General features: G+C 42.8%; 1 protein-coding gene across 3 annotated transcripts in view; it reads left to right on the top strand.

The window, feature by feature from the left end:
• Positions 1–24,715, top strand: part of NECAB2 (N-terminal EF-hand calcium binding protein 2) — a 394,502-nt gene that overhangs the window by 54,821 nt on the left and 314,966 nt on the right. Inside the window, exon 1 of one of the 3 annotated variants that reach the window (XM_038368806.1) lies at positions 10,300–10,833. The exons of 1 other annotated variant lie outside the window; for it this stretch is intronic. In XM_038368806.1, the coding sequence (XP_038224734.1) occupies positions 10,609–10,833 (225 nt within the window). In that variant the 5' untranslated portion in view covers positions 10,300–10,608. Of the gene's footprint in view, positions 1–10,299; positions 10,834–24,715 lie in introns of those variants that run through there. One more of the 3 variants, XM_038368807.2, reaches the window with a different exon arrangement.

Genomic DNA, 24,715 nt, shown 5'->3' with positions numbered 1-24,715 from the left:
CAAGGAATTCCAATGATATAACAAACTGTGGGTCTGGTCCTTCTCCCATTAAAAGGAGTGGCAAAAATTCCATGGACTTCAGTTGGTGCAAGATTGGACCCAAAGTCTTGCTGCTTATTAAATCAATACTGGGCTCACAACCATATGGGACCTTGAATCCCAGTCTTATGTAAAAATCCTTCATGCAAAAGCAGTCTATGTTGTACTCTTTAGGGCAGTGGTTTTCAAACTTTTTGAGCTGAGCTCCCCCTTTGGGCTACAATTTTTGGTTGCAACCTCCTCCGCACCCCACAACCCAGACAAAAATAGACCCATGCAAAAGTATGCTTGATAGCCTACTCATAAACCTACCAGAGACCTTAACACACTTTTAAATTCAATTACCTACATCTGTTACTCTTGGGGGGAATCTGCAAACAATATTTAAAAATTCTGCATGTTTTATTTATCAAAACAACACAATATAATCATGCCAGTTTCAATTATTTTGGTAATTTATTTCAAAATATCTGTCAGCAAGTAAGTCTGTAACAATATAGACAACAAAAAAAGATTGACAAATAGATCCTTACTAGGCATATTAATACAGAAATTTTTAGTAATTTATTTAAATTACAATACAGAAACATATTTTTCGCATGCCTCAGAAGCAGTGCAAAGGCTTATGAGAGTCAGGGGTAATGGAGGAGCTGAATGAGAGAGAAGTAATTGCTGGGAAGGAGCTTGGGAGTGAACCTCTGGAGGGTTGTTGGGTGTGGGTGGGAAAATCATGAAAAGGGTTTTTTTGCAGGGAGGGATTATTAAGGAGTTGGGGAGCCTCCCCTATGCAGATCCTGGCTGACCCCTAGCCTCTCCCATTCAGTCAGGTACGTCTGCCCCATCCCCATGTGTTCCTGCACCCTTCACTCAGCCAACTTCCCCATGTGGCCCTGCACCCGCCACTCAACTGCCCCATTTCCATGTGGCCCTAACCCTGACTCAGCCACTATGTGGCCCTGCACCCCCACTTGCTGCTGGTACCACAGCAACTCCTGGTGGGCAAAAGGCATAACTGCAGAGCCTCTTCAGCAGAACGTATTTTCTGCAGAGAAAAAAAAAAGTCTGCAGGACACATTAATTCTGCACATGCACAGTGGTGCAGAATGTCCACAGGAGTAACCTGTAAGTTTCAAATACACAGATACTTACCAGTGGTACAGCAGCAGGCTTCCTTTGGGGAAGGCACAAGTGACAGTCTCTGGGGGTGGAGCCAGCACTGGGCATGGAGGCTGCCAGTAGTAGAAATCGGTGCGGCTGCAGCGGATGTGGACACTGACCCATAGGCTGGGTGACCCACTGAGGTGAGTTGGGGTGGAGTGGTGTTCCCTCCCTACCCTCTGTAGCGGGGGCTAGCCTGAGCCCTGCCATGCAGGGCTAGCACAAACTGCCTGGCATTGCTGTTTGCTCCCCTAAACGTTCCTCCATGTGCCCTAGGGAGGTGCATTCCACAGTTTTAAATCCTCTGCTTTAGGGAATCAGAGAAAAGTCAGGGAAGTCATGACTTCAGTTGTTTCTTGGTGAAACCCAATGAAGTCCAATTTTTTGTTTAAATAATATGCCTTTTAAAATGGCTGTGTATGAAACAAGTTTCTAGAATTTATTCTTAGTTTTATGGCCCATATTGTGTATAGTGCTTTAGACAGTGATGACGCTAACTTTTGTAGGCAAAAGAAATTGTTTAGGGTAGTCTACAATAAGTGTGGTATTGCCAAACAAGTTAGAGCATCAAACACACATGATTTCGTTCTAGAGATTGAGATCATCCTTGAATGGCTAAAGTTATCACCAGACCAGGTTTCATTAGGTTACCTGTTTTTTGTTTTTTTTAATTCCATCTCTGTGGTTTTGAATGCCTCCATTGCCTTGTGATCATGTTATCAACCAGGTAATGCTACTCATGTTCTCTCTGGCTACAGGTCTGATCTTAAAACACTTTCATGTTTGAGTGTTTGGAAGAGCTGGTCCTTTTTTCTTTTTTTTTTTGGTCAAAATAATTTTTGGTGAAAATGGCTTTTTAGCCAACATGGAAAATTTCAAGGCAAGTTTTATTTTAATCCTAACTTCCCTTTTTTAATGAAAAATAGAAAACTACAAACTTTTTGGGGTTTTGAAATCTGAAGTTTTTGGGTTCACTTTTGCTTTTGAAAAAGGGGCAGAGAATTGTTGTTTTGGGCTTAACCTAAACAATAAAGGGAAACATTTCAAACTAAATGAGATTTTTTTCAAAACTTTTCATAGAAAATAAATAGCTTTTTTTTTCTAATCATCTGTAGTGCTCTGCTTGATATCGTCGTGTTCGTATTCCAGGTTCATTCATTTATCTTCCCACGGGAAAGTCAGCAAAATGCTCACTATAGGCCATACGTGGAACTTAATCATACGATAGGCTTTGAGCTGACTCTGCCCTGGAATGAATTTCACACTCCATGCGGAGCAAGCCTGAAACAGCGTATCTCGGCTCCCTTTCCATCCTCCATCAGTCCAGCCTGATTCCTCTCACCCATTTTGTAGAGATAGGGCTGAAAAATGTCATGCTTGCTGAGTCTCGAAACAACAAGGGCTGGATGTAATTTAGGAGGGGCACAGAAAATGAAACCAAGGTACTATCTTTTCGCAGTCTGTAGATGTAGTCAGACAGTCCCTAAAATTAAGTTCAGACCTGGTCTCAGTTCTCCCATAAACTCTATCCTGAACCTCAAATGTTAATACTCATATTGCTTAGACAAAATAACATTGCATCCGTAGGCCCGTTCTTCCTAATGTGATGGTTGTCTGGTGTTTCTTCTTCTTGATACCAAACACTTGGATTAACCTTAAACTGTCAGTCATTAGCAAATATTAGTAAGTCATCTTTGACATTTTGCTCTAACTGAAACTGTAGGCTTTGCCTGTTGGAAGTTATTAATTAAAAAAACCTCCCTGCTGTGTGGAAGGGGGAAAAAGTATAACTCAAAAGGGGAGATGAAAGTCACCTTCTCTGTGTCTCATGCTGAAATGCAGGCGTTTCTTCTGATCTCTGTCTTGGACCTTTCTCTCTTCAGACAGCATTAGATTCTTCAGATAACCTATTCTTTCCAATTACAGTAAGTGCCCTTTGGGATAGTTTGATATCTGCATAACTTACCCAGGTAACAGCTACCTTGGGAAGTGCAGGGCTTGAACTGAAGGAAACCATTTCGTGCAATTCTTTCCAAGCGAAAAAAGATTTAACTTCTCCTTTTGCAGTACCTGAGGCAGCATTCGATTCATGCTGGAATGGTCCCGAGTGCTGCTCCATCACTTTTTTTGAGGAACCAGAATGGTGTTCTAGTACGTCTGAGAAACTGTGAAGGAAGCCATCCTGTGTGACATCCCAGCATGGTGTGTTTTTTTTTTTAAGGGCTCCAGCACTGAGCCTGGGTAATGTGAGTTTATAACAACGTAAGTGTGTAGGGTGCCGTAGAGTACAATGGGGTTTTCAATCTTTCGTATTTATATGCCCCAATACCATACTACCGGAGTGCCTCTCGATCTGTAGTGTGTTTATCCTCAGAGCACCTCTGCGAGATAGGGCAGTGCTATTATCCCCATTGTACAGGTGGGGTAACTGAGGTGCAGAGAGGCTAAGGGACTTGCCTTAGGGTCACAGAAGAAGTCTGAGAGTGAGAGGTGAATATAGTGCCGCTGACTGCCTCATCTAGGCGGAGTGCTGAAGATTCCACCGTGATATGCTCCCTGCAGGGTGTGGGCTGAATGTGCTAGTTCTGGGGTGGTGCCGCATCATCCATGCTCTGGGACAAAGCTGCTGCTGGGATGATAGTGCCTCTGACCTAGACACTTAGGAGAATGGGAGAGCTACTTCCCGTTACCTCCAGATGCAGTGCAGAGAGAGGAGAGCGCATTCATTTAACTTTGCTACCACTTAGTAATACTGTCAGGAGATATCCCTCTCAGGGACTGGGCATGGTGGTTTAGAGCTGTCTTGGGGACTAGGAGAGAAGTATTGAGTTTCTCCTGGTAGCGATTCTAGCCTAGCCAATGAAGCTAAGAGCTGGCACCTGAGGGAGAGTGCCCAGGGAGTGAAGATTCCATGTGTGCTTTGTCCCTTTTTGATATGTGGTTGGGAAGAAGAAAACAGGAGCTCTTGTTGCCCGGGATATCGGGCAGGACTGCAGCTATTGAGGATGGATGGTGGAAGATTTTCCACAGAAAAAACCTTGTGTGAATGGCCTCACATCTGGTGAAAAAATTGTCTGCTGGTTGCAGATTACAGACACACAATTTGAAGTGGAAACACTTTCTTGAGGATTTTAGGGAAAGCGGGTAAAATTGGGCTCATAATGGGAAAACATGTCTGTCTTAATTACAGAGGGACTACAACCTCTCTAAGGGTTTAGAAAGTCGGTCTGTCCTTGCATTGCCCTATTGTGTATTTTAGGGCTTCTCTTTTTTGGGATTTATTAATTTAATTTTTTAGGGTTTATTTTTAGCAATTTTTGAGTTTTTATGTAACTGTCAAAAATCAGGGTTTTCAAGGGCTTTCTTGTATATACTGTATTAAGTCATGTGTATATATAATATACATTAATCACAGTAGTGCATACTGTAATGAGTAATCTCTTTGTAATATTCTCTTGTGCACTTTGACATAGTACTGTTTCAAACAGCACTACATTAAAGTGCACTAGGGAATCTTTAGTGCCCACCAGCAGGCTTTACATAGACAATTAATGTGCAGCACTTTAGTGTGCATTAGAAATCACACCCCTGTAGTCCACATTGCTGCTCCGGTAGACAAGCCCTTAGACATTTCTGGTGGTTTTTGTTGGTGTTTATTGGATAAGCACAGATTTCTTTTTTTATAGGGCACTTTATCAGTGTTTATCACTTAAAATCTGAAATCGGAAGCCCTATGTATTTGCAATGGTCTGAGATCAGCATGTGATATTTCAGATTATACCATGTGTGTGCCTGGTTAGGGCAATAATAGGGAAGTTACATATAGCAAGTCAGGGAACTGAAAGTGGAGCCCAAACTGTAGCTTTTAAATGTCTTTTTGCTGGTCTGCACCCCTCCTCACCAGCACCCAGTATTTCAGGGTCCTGCTAGCTAAGGAACATGAAAAACAAAATGGCAGTTGATCAATCGGCTAACCTAAAATACTCTTAGAAGCAGAGCTGGCATCGCTATATTTTGATTTTTGCTACTTTTGGTTTACTGCAGGTCCTGTGGTCTCATAATTGATTGCAATAACTTAGAGGATGCTGCAGGAGGGGAATAGCTATTAAAAACCTCCGTGAGGACTCTGAAGTTGGCTGGCGTAAGAGCAGGGTCCATCAGGCTGAAATCAGTTCTGTGCATCTTGCTGGTTCTGCCTAGGTCTATAATTAACATTTGCTAATTTCATTGAAATGCATGCTGGCTACAGGAGGCTGGTCTGTTGGAAGATTTTACCCTGCTTTTTATTCTGTTTTATTTCCAATTAAGTGGTACTCTCCATCCATTAAGCTTTCAAAGCAAGCGGCAGCTGTCAATAATATTGCTCTCTGCTCTTCTGGTGAAAAAACGAAAAGTATGTCAGATACCCCTCTCCTGCATGTTGGTATCCCAAGAGAAAATAAACTGCTTTCTTGTTAAAGTGCCAGGTACTGTAAAGCAGGCAAAATGCACTGTCAGGTGCATTATAGTAGGCACATCAAATATTTGCTGTGAGATCAGATAATTATTGAAACATCAAGGTAATGCTTCCATGACAAAGATATTTGTGTAGGATGCATCAGCAATGAAACAGTTAATAGCTAGGGATGAGGGCAGTTTGTGTTAGGGTTCATTGGCCGTTTTATATTTCTTCTATATTATTCTTCTGACAGCAGCAGGAAGGAAGAAGAGATCACTGCCTAGCGTTCCAAAGAGTATGCAGATGTAGCCACATACCCATGCTAACTTTTATGGGAGCTGTTTGGCTAACTATCCTGCAACCCATTGGGAAATGTAGCTGTCTGGTGTCTAATTTCACTTTGAATTCCCTGCCTTTTGCCATTTAGCCATTGGTTATATACTTTATTTCCCTCCCTAATTCAACGCTCCCATGATCACTCTATGTGAAAAATAAATTGGCCCCCAGCTAAATTTAACTGCCCTGTGAAAATTGCCAGTGTTTTCCTAATGTCACTTCATATCATTGAAATATTTTTTTCTAACATGTTATGTTGGAAATGTTATTTTTCCACATGTATACAGAGCCCAAAGTTTCCAATGTGAATACTGATAACAAATTGCTAGGAAAAGGCGCAGAAAAACATTATTTGTAAATTTATTCATTGAACAATTTTGAATAATAAGTAAATGAGAGACCATCATAAGCTGGAAATGGGAAATAGGATAATGAATTGACTGAATTATTCATATATGTATTTAACAGAGATGGCATTTCTAAGGGATGGCTAAAGGGGAAGGATAAGCATATGAATATTTGGAGCAAATAAATACCAAGGAAAGAATGGAATCATGTAGTGTACAAGGGGGTATAATTAGGTATATGGAGAAATTTCTGGTATTTATCACCACGGCACAATCTAATGAGCTGTGGAATAATCTCTCTCGAGACGTGTCACATCTCTTGGCACATTTTAAAACTAGACTGCCAAAAAAGTGGGACAATTCCTCACTAACAAGGAGGGTTGGATTTGACCAAATAGATCTTTTCCAGCTCCAACTTCCATAATCTGGGTGGAGTTGAGAGTAGATTGAGCGATGCAGCCAATTGAATTCCATACCACAGCTGTTTTCTTTGGGAGAAATTCACTGCTTCGGAGAGAGCCAGGAGAAGGGCTGTGCATCACTTAAGTCCCATTTAAGCCTTGTGCAAAGAAAGTTTAAGATATGAACCTTATGCCTCATCTTCTGGTCTCTTTGCTATAAGGCTTACGTAGGATGTAGGTGGTGGGTGGTGTGTCGGCCTCGTGCTAGTCCTCTCAGAGGAATGAATTACACCATAAGTGAACACAGCCCCGTTAGTACACTGCATGCAGTTTCAATAAACCACCATAAAATCCCTGCAGCTTTTCAACTTTTTAATTAATTTTGAACTGCTGGGGGAAAAAAGTAAATACTGCAGCAAAGTCACTACCCCTCATTTAGGTAGTAGGATGAAAGCAGTATCCCACCGCCAGTCTTTATGTGCACTCTATTTATAACACACTTCCAGAGCCCAGAGCCATTATATGCTTCTTCCAGCAGAGAGAACTGAGCTCGCAATCACTTGTCTTCAAACAGCAGCTGAGCACCTACACTTCTGAAATGAAACAATAAAAAGTTTCTTCCTGGTTCACTCAAACAAAGAAAGATGCAGTAAGAATGAAGTGGAGTTCTGCATGTCTACACCTTGGATTTGCTCTTGGGTAACTGCACTGGTGTAGATAAACTATACAATCCTACATAGGAGCTTCCATTTTAATAATAATAAAGGATAAGGGAGAGAAGGAAAGAGCAATTAATGTGCAGGTCTGATCGGGCCAGTTGTGCAGAGGATGGATCACTTGATGATTACCTGTTCTGTTCATACCCTCTGAAGCAGCTGGCATTGGCTACTGTCAGAAGACAGGATACTGGTCTAGATGGACCCAGTATGGCTGTTCTTATGGTATTTTGGACTATAACACACTGTGACTCTCTAAGTGGGCAGGGGTTCAGGGCTTAGCACGGAAGCTTAGCAATGAAATTTTCACCAGTCTTGCTCCTCGCTGAAGTCCAAGACAGCTGCCGTCTACTTCAGTGGGAGCCTGACTTTAACATAAGGGTTAAGGTTGCACTGATGACCACCTGGAGGATGGCTAGCCAAGTACCTTCAAAGAAAGCTTGACATGTTCATACTATCCTAGTTGCTTAAGGCCAGTGGTTCCAAACAATGGTTTCAAAATCATGCTCTGTGGACTGCTAATGCTCTGCACTCCTTGGCAGTTTATGGAGAACTGGTTAATCATATACTGCTGGGTGGCTTCTTTCCTTCCAGCTACGAAGTTGCATTACAGCTGTTTAAAAATACACACTTTCCTAATATTACTCTTCCACGCAAGCAACTGCAGTAGCTGCCACAAATGTTTAATGTAGGTGGTCCCTGCATATGCAAACTGGAGGGGAGGTGGTCCATGCTATGGAAAAGCATGATATTTCTATTAAGATGTGGTCCATGCTATTAAAAGGTTTTGGAGCTCCCCAGTCTTAGAGGATCATGAAGCAAAACCTAGCTCTGTCTCAACTCAGGCAGCTACAAGCAAGATATCTTGTAATATGGAAGTAGGTAGCCTTGAGGACACCATTAATATTTAAAATATATATGCATATTTATATGATGTATGTATATCTATAATACCAAATCATTTTGAAACTGCATACTGACATATTATTAACCAAATAAAACAAAGTTCACTGGAATTGACATCAAAACACAGTCTGTGCTGCTTTGTGTGCTGACCCAAACAATACATTTCTAATTAGAGATGACTCCCTGAGGTCTACTTTGAGAGGGTCTGGATCTGCACTTTGCTGCTTGGGTCTATCTCAGTCTTAATTTTCTCCATTATTGTCCTTCCAATTTGTGTGCATTTTGTGTGTGTGCAGAGGGTGCTCAGAGGAAAGATAAAGTGGGCTATGGCACTTTGATACAAGGATTTATAAATATTATAAATAATACTCTTGGTCTGTGGATGTAAACAGCACAAAGCATGTCTTTTACAAGATGAATTATAGCATTAGGAATATTTGTCCAGTTGAGCCATGCAATTAGTTCAGCAACTCTAGAAAGAGCCAAATGAAATCAGCTGGCTGGTTTTGTGAGGGCTTTCGATAGGGTGGTGGAGGTAGGTTGTATTCTAGGTTGTCCTACCTAAACAGGGATTCAAATTTTTGGTCTGACATGATAATGATGGTGTGATAAGTGAAGGGGGGAGAGTAGCTCCCTTTTATGGACACCCAGCCAGGCAGTTATCTATGAAGACCCTCCTGGTGGCTGTTCTCTGCTTGCTTTACCTGTAAAGAGCTAACAAAGTCCCCCCAGGTAAAGGAAAGGGAGTAGGCACCTGACCAAAAGAGACAATGGGAAGGCTAGAACTTTTTAAAATGAGGAAAAAACTTCCCCTTTGTGTCTGTTGTTGGATTTTTGGTATCCTAGGAGGTTTGTGCACATGTTGTTTTTTTAGCTGGTGGCAACAGCTAATTTCCTTTGTTTTCTTTCTCAGCTCTTCCCCAGAGGGGAGGGGGTGAAAGGGCTTGAGGGTACCTTACAGGAAGGAATTCCCAAGCACCCTTCCTGGGTTCCAAAAAAAGGGGTTTTGCATTTGGGCGGTGGCGGTGTTTACCAAGCCAAGGTCAGAGAAAAGCTGTAACCTTGGAAGTTTAATACAAGCCTGGAGTGTCAAATATTAATTTTTAAAAATCCTTGTGGGCCCCCACCTTCTGCACTCGAAGTGCCAGGGTGGGGAATCACCCTTGACAGATGGAGACCAAGTAGAGGCGTTTCCAGCAGCTTGTGCCTGAGAAAGGATCTAGCTTCAGCGGCAGGGCCAAACAACCAAAATGGGCCAAATGTGAGTGGCATTGTGATCCTGTGTGCTAAGTCACACTACTATTCAGTCCAATTTGGTCCTGACATGAGTCAGGACCGCTGGGTTCTAATCCTTGTTGTGGCAGAGGAGCGGGGTCTAGTGATCCGAGCTGGGAGCCAGGACTCCTGGGTTCTAACCCTGGTTGTGGAAGGGGAGCGGGGTCAAGTGATCGGAGCTGGAAGCCGGGACTCCTGGGTTATAACCCTGCCTGTGGCAGAGGAGCGGGGTCAAGTGATCGGAGTTGGGAGCCGGGACTCCTGGGTTCTAACCCTGGTTGTGGAAGGGGAGCGGGGTCAAGTGATCGGAGCTGGGAGCCGGGACTCCTGGGTTCTAACCCTGGTTGTGGAAGGGGAGCGGGGTCAAGTGATCGGAGTTGGGAGCCGGGACTCCTGGGTTATAACCCTGCCTGTGGCAGAGGAGCGGGGTCAAGTGATCGGAGTTGGGAGCCGGGACTCCTGGGTTCTAACCCTGCCTGTGGCAGAGGAGCGGGGTCAAATGATCGGAGCTGGGAGCCGGGACTCCTGGGTTCTAACCCTGGTTGTGGAAGGGGAGCGGGGTCAAGTGATCGGAGCTGGGAGCCGGGACTCCTGGGTTCTAACCCTGGTTGTGGAAGGGGAGCGGGGTCAAGTGATCGGAGCTGGGAGCCGGGACTCCTGGGTTATAACCCTGCCTGTGGCAGAGGAGCGGGGTCAAATGATCGGAGCTGGGAGCCGGGACTCCTGGGTTCTAACAGAGTGGGGTTTAGCAGGAGCTGGGGGGCTATAAGCAGAGGGCTGCAGCGTTTATTATTTAGCACCAAGCTGCTCCCCCCCCCCCCACCCTCGCCGCCGCCGCCCGCATCTGGCCCCTTGGATCCGCCCCTGGCTGCTCCCCTCCTGTGAGAGTGTGCAGGGTGGGGTTTGCAGCGGTGCCAGCGAGCAGCTGTCAGGGGTGATGCGCTTGGGTGGGAGGGAAGACCCCCGGCTCCAGCATGAGGACTGTGTGAAAGATGTGTGAGCAGGCAGCGCGCTATTGCAGGGAGAGCGTCCACAAGATCCTCCACAAGCAGCAGCCACAGATCAGGGGACTGGACGGGCTGCTCCGCTGGATAGTCACCAAGATGAGCGACAAGAGCATCCTCTCCGACAGGGAGCTCCTGCAGGAGGGGCCGGCAGGCGCCGGCCAGGGATTCTTCCCCCCGGGGCAGCGGAAAGGCACCTCGGTGATCCTGGATGTGAGTCCGAAGCCCCTGCCCGCGGGGCTCGGGCCCGGGGGGGGGGGTTCGGGGGAGCAGCTGCGTCCGGGGCTCCCAGGTGCTGCACGAGCAGCCTGTGCGACTCTCGCCCGGCCCCCGGGCTGTAAAGGGGGCGCCTGGACTGGTGCAAAGCGCCGCAAAAGTGAGGGCGCTGCGAGTCGCACCCGCAACACCCCCCCCCCCTTTTGCGTGGCCCCGCTGCCTCCTCATGACCCCGCTCTCCCCTTCTCTGGCCCTGCATCAGCCCACGCCGGGGCCATGCCTCCAGCGCCCCCGAGCCGGCCGGGCAGGAAGCCCCCGGGTAGCGGCGGGGTGGGTAGGGTTTGCAGCCTAGGCAAAGAGCAGCTGGAGGCGGGGGGAGGCTCTCGCAGGGTCCCTGCACCCTGACACAGCGGCGCTTCAGCTCCGGCGAGAGTGGCCCCCGGTCTGTGCAGCTTTCAGCGCCCAGGAGAGTTCGGGTTTAAAATGCACCAACTGCGGGGTGATCTGGGGCGGTCTTTCCTCGCAGGGGATCTGCATCTCCAGGGGGAAGGCAGTGGGGGGTCCCTAGGAGCGGCCACGTGAGTGTTTTGGGCAGCCGGGACCCGGGTCTTCAGGGCAGCTTCTGGGAGCTCCGTTCCCTGCTGTCGGTTTCATGCCAGGTGTTGCAGCTGAGCCGCTTCTCTGGGCCATTGGCATCACCCTACAGGGAGAAGCTGAAATCCCCCTGGGCACTGTGCCCATAAGAGTATTCGGTGCCCAAGCCAGCGCAGGTTTACTTGAAAGAACCTCCTCATGCTCCTTTATTTGGTAGCAGTGTCCCCCCCCCACCCCCCTTGTGTGCTGGTACAGTCGCTGCTTTTCCTCTGAAACGCACATGGGACTGTCTTCTGAACTTGAAAAGTATCTGGCGTGTTTGTGTGGATCAGTATTGCCGGGAGAGATGGGAGCCAGAAAGGGCGATACCTATATGGACCGTCCATTTAGAGGAACATTTTAAGGCAAACATCTGCTCCGCAGTTTGAGATTAGATTCAATGGGCTTGTTTGCACTTCAAAACCCGCTGTTTTCTAGATGCATTTTATCCATGCAGTTTGGCTAGGTTTCAGTCAGTAGAAAGCAAATGGCACTTTAACAACACTGAAACGTAAGAATAGTTACAGTGTTCCTAAACCTGGCTCGATATGCTGATTTAGTGGTGTGATGCAATTCCACTTTGATTGTGGGAAATGAGATATCTCTTAATGTACAAGTGAATGGTAGGTATTCTGTGATGATTGTCCAATAGCTATTAACATCCAATATGTATTTAGGTTAAATAAAAAATAAAACACAGTAAATGATATTATTTCAGGCACATTTCCTTAGGTGAAACTGTAAAGCAGTGGCTCTCAACCAGGGTACACGTACCCCTGGGGATACACAGAGGTCTTCCAGGGGGTGCATCAACTCATCTAGATATTTGCCTAATTTTACAACAGGCTACATAAAAAGCACTAGCGAAGCCAGTACAAACTAAAATTTCATATAATGATTGGTTTATACTGCTCTATGTACTATACATTGAAATGTAAGTACAATACTTATATTCCAATTGATTTATTTTATAATTATATGGTACCAATGAGAAATACTGGAAAATTGCTTGACAGTGTGTTGTGGCACATTTTTGTACATTTATCAGATTTTGGAAGCAAGTAGTTTTTAAGTGAGGTGGAACTTTATGATACACAAGACAAATCAGATTCCTGAAAGGGGTATAGTAGTCTGGAAAGGCTGAGAGCCACTACTGTAAAGTGACTGGTTTCAGAGTAGCAGCCGTGTTAGTCTGTATTCGCAAAAAGAAAAGGAGTACTTGTGGCACCTTAGAGACTAACAAATTTACATTTTTTGAATGTTAAGCCTCAAATGAGCTTGATCATTTGGCATTTAAGGCACATTAAACTGGATGTTTCAACCTAAATGAAATCTATATTTGAGACACTTAATTTGAAGTGTGAAAGAAAAGTATGGGGCATATTAATGTAATTAAACCCTGTACGAGAGTATGAGACACATGAAATGAGTTCATTCCAACCTTTGGAGGTAGATTTCTTTTCTCAACTATGCAAGAAATTAGTTTAGCATATTTAAAATTCTTACAAAATTAATCAAAAGTTTTTAAAAAAAGTCCTAGAATAAAATAACTATTAATTCATTGATCTTGCAAGACTCTGGCATGTGAATTTCAGCCAAGAGATACAATTTCACTTGGTAACTAACTAAAGAGCTTGGGGGGAACATAGCCAGCCTGTACCATACACGAGAGAGACTGTGTGTGTCAAAAAGAAAAGGAGTACTTGTGGCACCTTAGAGACTAACAAATTTATTAGAGCATAAGCTTTCGTGAGCTACAGCTCACTTCATCGGATGCATCCAATGTATAAGCTGTAGCTCACGAAAGCTTATGCTCTAATAAATTTGTTAGTCTCTAAGGTACCACAAGTACTCCTTTTCTTTTTGCGAATACAGACTAGCACGGCTGCTACTCTGAAACCTGTGTGTGTCAGGCATGAATGCTGGATTGCTTTGTAAAACAAAGGTGATTAAACAGAATACCTTTTGCTGTGTTCTTTTCTTGAGATGCTAGGACATGCTCTCATTATGTGTGGCACGCTTGTTAATCATAATTAGGCTTGTCAAATTTTCTTCTCTGCTATTCTTATGATTACAATAGTCTCCGTTTTTAATCATAGAAGTCTAGTGAGAAAACTTTGGTAATTTAACAATTTTTACGTCTGATGTTTATCCATAATCCTATTTTGTTAGCTTGCACCTGTAGAGATTTTGCAACTTTTCTTCATAGTATCTTCACAAAAAATATAGAACCCTCTGAAGAGTAGTGAAAAGAATCCCTAAGCTATGCAATAGCTTGCACTGAGCTGTCTTTAGGGCATGCAAGTGATTTGTAACTTTTATGTCAATATTGTTAAGAAATGTGTGTTTAATACTTTATAATATTTACAGTTGGCTATTTTAGTAAATTCTTTGCATTTAGATGGAATTATAAGAGAACAAAGTTTGGGGGGAAGAAACAAACTCTAGCACAGCAACTCCTGAAGAAAATATAGTGCAAACTGTTATAATTACATATTCACTCAGACAGTGGTATCTAACAATTAAAAACATACACATCAGTTTTGCAGTCTTCCATCTTTAAGAAAACAAAACCAAAAAACTGTCGTTATCATAAAAAAATTAGCTACTGATGACACTAACTGGAGTCTGTTAATATCCCTAAGTCCAAACCAGCATTATTTCTTCTATACTAGTCCTTAGATTTCCTGACAAATCTTGTTGAATCATGCTGGAATCTGTGGTAGGCACTGGCACCTGCTAAAGACCACAAAACTCATTTCATTTGTGATCTAAGCCCAATTCTGAGCTCAGACCGAAAGAGGTGATAGGTTTATGAATTAACTAGTTCTTCCAAATTGAGCTTCTTCAGATTGTCTTGGTCCAACTAATACAATTAAATGTTGCTCCCAATCTAAATATTTTGGTGGGAAGAGACATGCTGCTGTTTAGAAATAATTGATGCATAATGAAGACATTGAAAGAGCCTATGTAACTAATGTGTTTTCGTGGATCTGACTCTTGTTTTACCTACTGAAGGTTTAACCAAAGATGGCTGGAACCTATGTTGCCAACATAGATGATACAGTTGTACAAACAGCAATATTTTGGCCTGGCCAGGTGCTCAATAGGTGGAAGATATTGTTATAGTGAAAAACAGCCATATTAATGTTAAGCTCTGTTCAACATGCCAGAATTTTTTTTTAAAATAGGAAAAGGAGAGATTGATATGAGAAAATGTAAAGTATAAACTTGAAAATTATGTAACCATGGGGAAACAAAATAAACTATAATGCACATCACATTCATCTGTATCTGAATCATCCCTTTGCTTTCCAGTTAGATTGTTAAAAATCTTTTTTTTTTTGCATTATCTCTTATGGATTGGAAGCAGAATTGGGTGAATGCTGCAAAATAATTTGAGAATTTTGTGGTTCTTTAAAAGTTTGCTTTACCTTTTTATTTATAACTACAGCAAGAGCTTCAACTGAGATTGTGACTCTGCTGTCTTAGGCTCTTTATAAACACCTACTGAGACAGTTACCAAAGTGCTTACAATCTAGATAAGAGAGACAAAGGGTGGGAGAAAGGAAGTATTATCCCCATTTTACAGATCTGAAACTTAAGGCATAATGAGAGACTTGCCCAAAAAGTCTGTGGCAGAACTGGGAATGCAATTTAGGGCTCCAGAGTCCTTTTCCAATGCCCTAATCACAAGACCATCCTTCCTCTCAACAGTTCATGGGCAGACATGCCAAACCTGTGGGAAAAAACACAGAAATTGGGCTTGTTTTTGGCTTAATTGGCTTGTGAGTTGCTTGTTGGATAGTTTTTGGCTTGTAGCTTGTTGCTGGTTTTTTTTTTTTTTGGATTGGCTCCCGGCAAGCAGGGGTAAGGGGCAGCAAGCGGAGAGGGGAGAGAGTCAGGGGTGCATAGTGGGCCCACTACAATCCCAGACTGCACGCCAAAGGGATTTAGTCACATAGAGTGTTGAAATTCTTAGGAATTGGCTTGTTTTGGCCTTGTTTTGAAATGGAATTAGCTTGATTTTAGGCTTATTGTGAAAGTCAGGGTGCTTATTTACTGCGTGAAAGTTGCCAACGGCCCTTTACGTCATTGCTTTCCATGAACATTTACTCTCAAAAATATTTGCTAAAAGCAAATATAGGATCACTCTCTCAAATTCTCATGGAAGAAACTTATTCTCTTTCCATGAGCATTAGTGCCAGAAACCTGAATGAGTTCCATTAATCCATTCAGGGAATAAAATATACCATGTGACTTATTTGACTAGTCACAACTAAGCAGTTTGAATTCTGGAGAGCAAACTATAGAATAAATGATCTGTGAAAAATTTAATCAAATATATTTGAATACCAAATCCAAGCAAACCACAACCTGTTCCAAGGCAGTTTAACACTCAGAAGAAGGTTAAATCTGTTTAAATTGTTGGTTATGAATTAGTCACTCAGCTCGAATGCCTGTTCTGAAACTTACAAACTATCTATGTTACTTATTTCCATTATCTTTATTCGTTCTCTTGCTCTAAATTTCTTTTGACTCATGCATCCCTAATACCTTTTCTTCAGGTTCAGAACAACTATCTAGGCATTTAAGAAAGAGGTACTGTACAGACAGCAGGATCAAAAAATGCATGTGCAAAATACCTTCCACACAGCATGGTGTTGGAATTTTAGATTTTCCTGCATGATTATTTGAATGAATCTACACATTTAACTTTTACTGTACACATTCACTGGACAATGACTTAAGAAAACCCCTGTCTGGAGTCTGATAGACTAGACAATACCAGTTTGGAAGCTGATATGATTTGTTGGCCTTAGTGGAAGGTCCCTACATAGCTATCCTTGTTAACTGGTTTGTTACCCACTAAAGGCCTCTTTGCTGTGCCAGAGTGACAGGAGTCCTGTAAAGACAATGGGGTAGATAGGGAAGGGGAGAGATGGGGATTGGTAAGTAACGGACAATGGTCCTTTGGTGTGATTAATGAAAAACATTGATGAGTTCTTAAGAAAGTGCTCATCCACAACAGAATAGTGACTCTTGGTCAGACCTTGAGGGTCAAGGAAGGATAAAATGGAGAAGGTAGGATAAGTGAGATCTCATGATCTCCAGGGACATGAGAAACATCATTTAGGGATAGAAACTACTCTGAGTCTAAATTTTCCTTGCACTATTTTTCTGTGTCTTGCACTGGTCTGCAAACAGGCTCATGTACGTTCTTCTGGGTGAGTAAAATAGATGACAAATAATGTTTAAAGGTGCAGTTTAAGATTCTGGTATTCCCGGTGTTAAAATATAACATGTAAAATTGCAGACTAGCTTTTCTGAACCCTATTAATAAATGAATGGAGAATATCTTTAAACACTGGGCACTTCCCAGCATAAATGGGGTTTTAAAATAGTGATTGATAGGTGCTAGGAAAGAGCATTGGTAGGTTATGCTGTGCTGATTTCTTGCACCAAGATACATGGAAAGCATCATTCAGCATTTAAAGCTAATTTGCTGCTATATCAGCAAAATCAGCCTAATGTGCTAGGATCAGACAGGGGTCTATATCTAAATAGTAGTCATCAGCATGGATCTCAATGCATTCCCACATCTTGAAACTCAACTACTTAACATGGCGCTCGTTTGCACACTGGTGCATTACCGCAGAATGCAGCATATCTGAGTTGTTAACTTTGTATAATGTGCCATATTTACAGCACATAATACTCCGTGATCTCTGAGCAGTCTGATTGGGGAGCACCCCTCGTTAACAGACACCAATTTGCATGCAGCTTTCTTGCCCTATGGATCAATTATTTATAGCATTTGACCACGTAGTTTATTAAACTGGTCTTTTTGATTCCCAGCTGGGGTGGTAACTAAATTAAAACTATACTGTAGCGTTCATACTGGCTATCAGTAATTAATCCAGTACTGCTAGACCCAAGCATTCAAAATTCATGAATCAGGCCAACCAATCAATGAAACTTCCTTAAAGATCACGAGATTTTAAAAATAATATATGTTGAGTTATTTTGATTTGCCTTCTGGATTATTTAGAGATGATGAGGACTAAAATGTTTTATCTGGAATTCTCGTATAATCAGGCACTGAGGTGTGTTTTTAAAAAACCCAAAAACCAAAACCACCAAATATTGTGAGACTATTAATAAAACTACAAGAATGGTAACACCATTAAACTGTAAAGACCAAGGGAAATAGTGCAAAGGAACTGTACCAAATCATATAATTTGTGTGTGTATGTGTATGTACACATACAATGTAAAACGTAAATTGCAAGAAACCCTGGGGATGAGAGTAGTAGACGTATCTAGAGAACCATTTATAATTCCATGTGGTCAGATCACAGACATCTATTTGCAGACCATTGCTGTCAATCACTTCCTGCTGCCCCGCTTTTTAATTAAAAGCATAACAGTAGTAGCTGAAATTAACACTGAAACAAAGCTATCTTTTGAATAAATCATATTAATAGCATAGCTTCATTCATAGATAACAGCAACAAAAGGTGATAATCAAGATTAAACTATAGGCAGGTGAGTCCCATTGGTTGAAATACACAGGGTCAGATTTTGATAGGCAGCCATCGCCTGTCTGGCATCCCATTACATGTCCATTTTTCGAAAGTGCTCAGCCAGGTTTCTGAAAAGCTCAGCATCCAAAATACTGAGCCCGCTCGAGAATCTGTCCCAGGAGGCGCATTGACTAGCGGAACACGTTCCTCTCCTTTCTCAAAAAGAAAAGGAGTACTTGTGGCACCTTAGAGACTAACAAATTTATTAGAGCATAAGCTTTCGTGAGCTACCTATGCATAGGTGGTTGAACTTTGTGACTTTGTCCTCACCCATAACTATTTCACATTTGGGGACAATGTATACCTTCAAATCAGCGGCACTGCGATGGGTACCCGCATGGCCCCACAGTATGCCAACATTTTTATGGCTGACTTAGAACAACGTTTCCTCAGCTCTCGTCCCCTAATGCCCCTACTCTACTTGCGCTACATTGATGATATCTTCATCATCTGGACCCATGGAAAAGCAGCCCTTGAGGAATTCCACCATGATTTCAACAATTTCCATCCCACCATCAACCTCAGCCTGGACCAGTCCACACAAGAGATCCACTTCCTGGATACTACGGTGCTAATAAGCGATGGTCACATAAACACCACCCTATATCGGAAACCTACTGACCGCTATTCCTACCTACATGCCTCTAGCTTTCATCCAGATCATACCACTCGATCCATTGTCTACAGCCAAGCTCTACGATATAACCGCATTTGCTCCAACCCCTCAGACAGAGACAAACACCTACAAGATCTCTATCATGCATTCCTACAACTACAGTACCCACCTGCTGAAGTGAAGAAACAGATTGACAGAGCCAGAAGAGTACCCAGAAGTCACCTACTACAGGACAGGCCCAACAAAGAAAATAACAGAATGCCACAAGCCATCACCTTCAGCCCCCAACTAAAACCTCTCCAACGCATCATCAAGGATCTACAACCTATCCTGAAGACGACCCATCACACTCACAGATCTTGGGAGACAGGCCAGTCCTTGCTTAGAGACAGCTCCCCAATCTGAAGCAAATACTCACCAGCAACCACAAACCACACAACAGAACCACTAACCCAGGAACCTATCCTTGCAACAAAGCCCGTTGCCAACTCTGTCCACATATCTATTCAGGGGATACCATCATAGGGCCTAATCACATCCGCCACTCTATCAGAGGCTCGTTCACCTGCGCATCTACCAATGTGATATATGCCATCATGTGCCAGCAATGCCCCTCTGCCATGTACATTGGCCAAACTGGACAGTCTCTACGTAAAAGAATGAATGGACACAAATCAGACGTCAAGAATTATAACATTCAAAAACCAGTTGGAGAACACTTCAATCTCTCTGGTCACTCGATTACAGACCTAAGAGTGGCTATCGTTCAACAAAAAAACTTCAAAAACAGACTCCAACGAGAGACTGCTGAATTGGAATTAATTTGCAAACTGGATACAATTAACTTAGGCTTGAATAGAGACTGGGAATGGATGAGTCATTACACAAAGTAAAACTATTTCCCCATGTTATTTCTCCCCCCCCCACCCCATCCCCCACTGTTCCTCAGATATTCTTGTTAACTGCTGGAAATAGCCTACCTTACTTGTCACCATGAAAGGTTTTCCTCCTTTCCCCCCCTGCTGCTGGTGATGGCTTATCTTAAGTGATCACTCTCCTTACAGTGTGTATGATAAACCCATTGTTTCATGTTCTCTGTGTGTGTATATAAATCTCCCCTCTGTTTTTTTCACCAAATGCATCCGATGAAGTGAGCTGTAGCTCACGAAAGCTTATGCTCTAATAAATTTGTTAGTCTCTAAGGTGCCACAAGTCCTCCTTTTCTTTTTGCGAATACAGACTAACACAGCTGCTACTCTGAAACCTCTCCTTTCTCTAACACTTCTGTTTCGGGGTTGTTGCTCTTCATTCTCCATCCATATTTCCCAGCTCTTTACTAATCTGCCCTGTGGCCAAATTCTACCCTAGATGACTCCTTCACGACTCCTTTTATTGATTTAAATGAGGTTGCGTGGATGTAACTTTGGGAAGAATTTGGCTTGGGTCTGGCAGTGACTTCCCAAATCTAGACCAAAGAACCAACATGTTTAGTAATTCTCTTTGCCTTAGTCTCTGTTCTACGTCTAGCTAGTAAAACAATCACATTTCCAATATTTTCTTCTTACTCCCGTTTTGCCTTACTCCGTTCCCCTCTGCTATTTTTAATGTATTCATTCTTTCTCTCCTCCTCTCCCTTTCGCCCGTGTACCTCTGCTCATTTCTCTCTCAGGATGAAAAATGGAAGACTGGAAATGACCCTTCTCCTCAATCTCCACTTCTAAAATCTAAAAGCTTTCCAGTATCTCAGAACGCCATGACCTCTAGAGTGTTAATATGACTCCAGTGGGGAGCAGAGGTTAGCTAAAGACTGGGCACAATATACATATTTAAGTATTGCTCAACTGCAGGGCCAGTCATGTACTCTGTAGAAATGACTTGCTGATCTCTGGCTAGTTCCTGGTTTACATCTTCCTGCATCACATTTGTCTTGGCTTTCTGGTTGGCTTTCTCGGCAGAGGCCAAGAATTAAAGGGATCTAGAGATTCCACAAGGTCAGAGTAGAAGTTCCAGGCTGGAACGCTATACTGTATGTATATTGGGATGTGGGGAGGAGAGAGAGCTTGCACTACTGTCTATACTGCATCTGTTCTGTGCCGTAATAAAAGGCCATCAGACCTTTACTATAATATTAAAGTAGAAATAAGAGTGCTCCACTAAACGATATAGAAGTTTGACTCCTCTGTATCCTGTCTGAAATTCAGTAAGGCTTCCAAAGCATGATCTAGTCACTTGTGATGACAGCTCCCTTTGAAAATCAATAGGAAGGATGAAGTATAAATGATCCCTTTCTACAGCATATCACCTGCTTTGGTAAAATATTGCCATGGCAAACTAACATTTTACACCGGCAAGTCAGTGAAGTTTGGAGCCGAAGTAGAGATGCTGTTAAACCATAGATATCTATGGGAATATTGTATCCAACAAATCTTTGTGTGGAAGTGGCTTCTTGAAACCTGCACTCCTGTCCAGCTGTAATGAAATTGTGCCTTTTGAAGTGTTACTTAGATCCTTGCATAGGTTGCCTCCCTTCCTCCTACACATCCTCCTCTCCTAAGAAAGAAAGAAAAGAGGATAGCATCCTGTGTAATCCAGCTATTAACATCCCTTTGGCAGATGCTCGTACCTTTGATTTAGCTTTGCCATGTTAGCACCATATCTCTCTCCACTAATAGCGCTTCTTGATACTTATCCTGTAAGATGCACACCCACTCAATACTTCAACAAGTATGAAGGAGACAGAGTTCATAGGTACTAACATTGCTAAGAAGACAACCAGAACTGATTGCAGTGGGAGCAAGAAAGATCTTTTAAAGACTACAGTGGGTGGAAAGTGTCTGTAACTGTATTCATGTAGAAAAACAAATGAGCGAATGCAAAAGAGTGTAAGAATTTCTTTAAGAAGCAAGCAATTGATTGAAGAGACTAGATTTCTAGAGGTCAGATTTCTAACCCTACTAAACCCCTTTGTGCTACTCTGGCTTAACTGGCTTTCTGAAGGTACCCCTGGCATGGGGCTCATAGCGGCATGGCTATCCTTGACTGCCAGAAGCCATAACCATCCAGATGGATCTTAGAGCAGCCCTGAGCCTGCCTTCAGTTGCACCAAAGGCCAAACTTGCCTTTAGCTGGCTCCAAATCATGGTGTACCATCCACCTTTTTATGTCTGCCCTGAGTCCAGGAGTGATCACATACATGTGAAGATCTCATCATCTATCTCTGAAATGTTGCCACTGCCCACCTCTTGTAGCCTTAATATTCCACCTTTCCTTCAAAGGATGTCCTGCCCTAGTGTATGAATTCCATTGATTAACAGTGAGTTCCTATAGAAAACACACTTCCATTCTGAAGGAAAGGTGTCTATTTTATGCTCCAGGATTGTCTCATAACCAGGTGAAACTGAGAGGGGAATATAAGTAAGCAGGGGATAAATACTGAAATAAGAACTTGGCCAGCATACCTTGGTTTGCAAGTTTGGAAGAAAACGAACTCCACTTTCAGGTTGGAAGTAACAAAATTAGAGACAGCTTTATTTGAGCAATTGCAAGGGAAGAATACAGCTGGCAGAAAGCATCCCTGCCTCAGTTTCTCCAAAGTACAAGCCAAATTACACAAGCATTTATACCTCTTTGTGACGTGCATTAATTAAAAAATCTGCATTTTATTTGGGCTATTTACTATTTATTTCAGTATTTTCTTACTTTGTTTTTTTAAAACATTGTTGTCTTAAGGCTAGATCACACTAACTATTCTGCTGTTTCCCACTTGTTTCCAACGTGAGCCCTGCTTCTACAAGTCTCGCAATATTAGGCTAAAGCTTAGCTCAACAGTTGCTCTGTCTCTAAACTTAAATGGCTGCACTTAATCCCTCTCTTTCTTTCCCTGCTTCCACACAAGCCACAGTCTTGTGAAAAGTAGGATCTTCAATGGGGTAAGATCTGCAATGACTTAGGGTCTGTCTACACGGCAGCTGGAAGCATGCTTCCCCATGCAAGTAGACAGACGTGCTACCTCTTTTGGAGCTAGCATGCTAGAAATAGCAGTGTAGTCATGGGTGGTGGCTGAGTCTAGCAGCCTAGGGAGTCCTTTGTGCTCAGGTGGCTAGCCTGACTTGCCACCCATGCTGCCCCTGGCTGAACTGCTATTTTTAGTGCCCTAGCTCTGCTTGAGCTAGTGTCTGTCTACTCACATGGGGAAGCATGCTCCCAGCTGCAGTGTAGATGTTCCCTTAGTAGTTTGATCTGAAAAACAGCATCTCTCCAGACCAGAGCCCCTATTGCCAGGTGGGACAATACTTCAGCACTCTGAGGAAAACATGCTATGTACTGAATCACCACCTCTCTCTCTTCAGTGGAGGTTGATGTTGGCCACCCATCTGAGCAATGACTATGTCCACCCGTGCTTAACTCACGAGAGCTGATGATGGTGGCATAGCTCAAAGCGGTGTGGCTGCAGGTACTTAGATTGTGTTATTGTTTTATATTAATGATGGAAGGAGCATCATCCCTCCCTGCAGTCATGAGACAGTCATTTACTAATGGTGGTCAGGGTTGGGGAGCGAAGGGAAGATTTACTTTGACACACCTAATGTAAGAACAGAACCTCATGGTGCCAGTCTCCATGGATCTGATGGGGAGTCAGGACTCATTTTGTAGGAGAGCCTGGGAAAGGCCTTGTCAGTATCATGTGTGGAGAGGAATTTAGGAATACGGACAACTATTGACCAGACTTTTTTATATAACTGAAAATTTTTGTTTTCCTTTGCCCTCTTCCCTAGAGTCTCCTCCTTCAACAGGCTTTGTCACACCTTGCTTATCCTTCTATTAGCAGCACAGGGAATGAAAACTGCTGTTGAATCATGGTTTTTTTTTTTTTTTAAAACCGTCAAATTAACCTGCGGCAGGAATAATAATAAACCCTACATGAAGTATAACAATTCTTTGACTTAAGGAAGTGATTGTGGGAAATGAGTGAAATTGCCAAGAAAACCACAATTAAGCAGCCTCCAGAGTTGCAGATTTGCATCCGAGAGCTTTGAGGACATCCCAGGAAGCGTTCAGCATTTAGATTATAAACCAGATTTTTCAAGGTTTTTAGTATTGTAGCTGTTTTAAACTGCTTGGGGGCAAATTAAATGAGTGTTTTAAAAAAAAGCTGTCATCCCAAATATTGTTTTAAGAAGCAGCTTTACCTATTTTAACAACAACAAAAAAAACCATTTCATTTCTGTTTCACCTGCGATTTTTTTGGTCAGTCTTTACTTCAAAGGCTAATTTTATTACAAAATAGCTTTTGTTCTCAGTTAATTGCTAAAATGGACTAGTGCCCCATTAGTATGTGGAAACAATTAGCTGGCCATGTTTATTTCTTGTGTTACACCCCTGAAATCAGTGGGTTTACATAATGGATTAACTTGGCTGACATTTTGAAAAACGTGTGTGTAATACATTTAGAAACGTGGATGAGATGCGTGCACTGGAGGTGGTAAGGACAGTATTTTTGGTTCAGGGATAATCTGCTATTTACTTCTTGAAAATGGTAGGTGAGCCTGACAATCAGAGAATCGGAGGTGATGGGATGGAAAGGACATTCCTAGTCATCTGGGTCCATGCCTAAGTAGTAGTGCAAGACTGTGTGCTGTGCAGAGCTCCCAGTGGTCAAACGTCTCCTCAGTCAGTGAGGTGAAGCTAATGGGGGTTGCGTGTCTGGTATTAAGGGCAGAATTTATCCATTAACATTTAATCTCCTCTAGTCTTTATGACCTCCAATGCAGTTGTCTTGACTAAGTCTAGGTGACTTCACTGCCAAATTAAAATGGCACAAACAATGTCGCTGCAAATCCAGAGAGATCACATGTTAGGGTAGATGTAGTTCTGCATTTTGCAGGAACTGACACTGAGGGAAAGGAGCCAGACTTTTCCTGCTTTGTAATATTTCTGGTTGGGTTAGAGTTCAAAATGCTGCTCGGGCTGACGCTCAGACTTTTGGTACTGTGGGAGCTTTGTGTAAAGGGGTTAGAGCTGAGTCTTCTGATCTGTGTCTTCC

This window comes from Dermochelys coriacea, chromosome 12, assembly GCF_009764565.3.
Source record: "Dermochelys coriacea isolate rDerCor1 chromosome 12, rDerCor1.pri.v4, whole genome shotgun sequence".
NCBI classification, from domain to species: domain Eukaryota; kingdom Metazoa; phylum Chordata; order Testudines; family Dermochelyidae; genus Dermochelys; species Dermochelys coriacea.
This window is presented reverse-complemented; position numbering and strand designations above follow the sequence as displayed.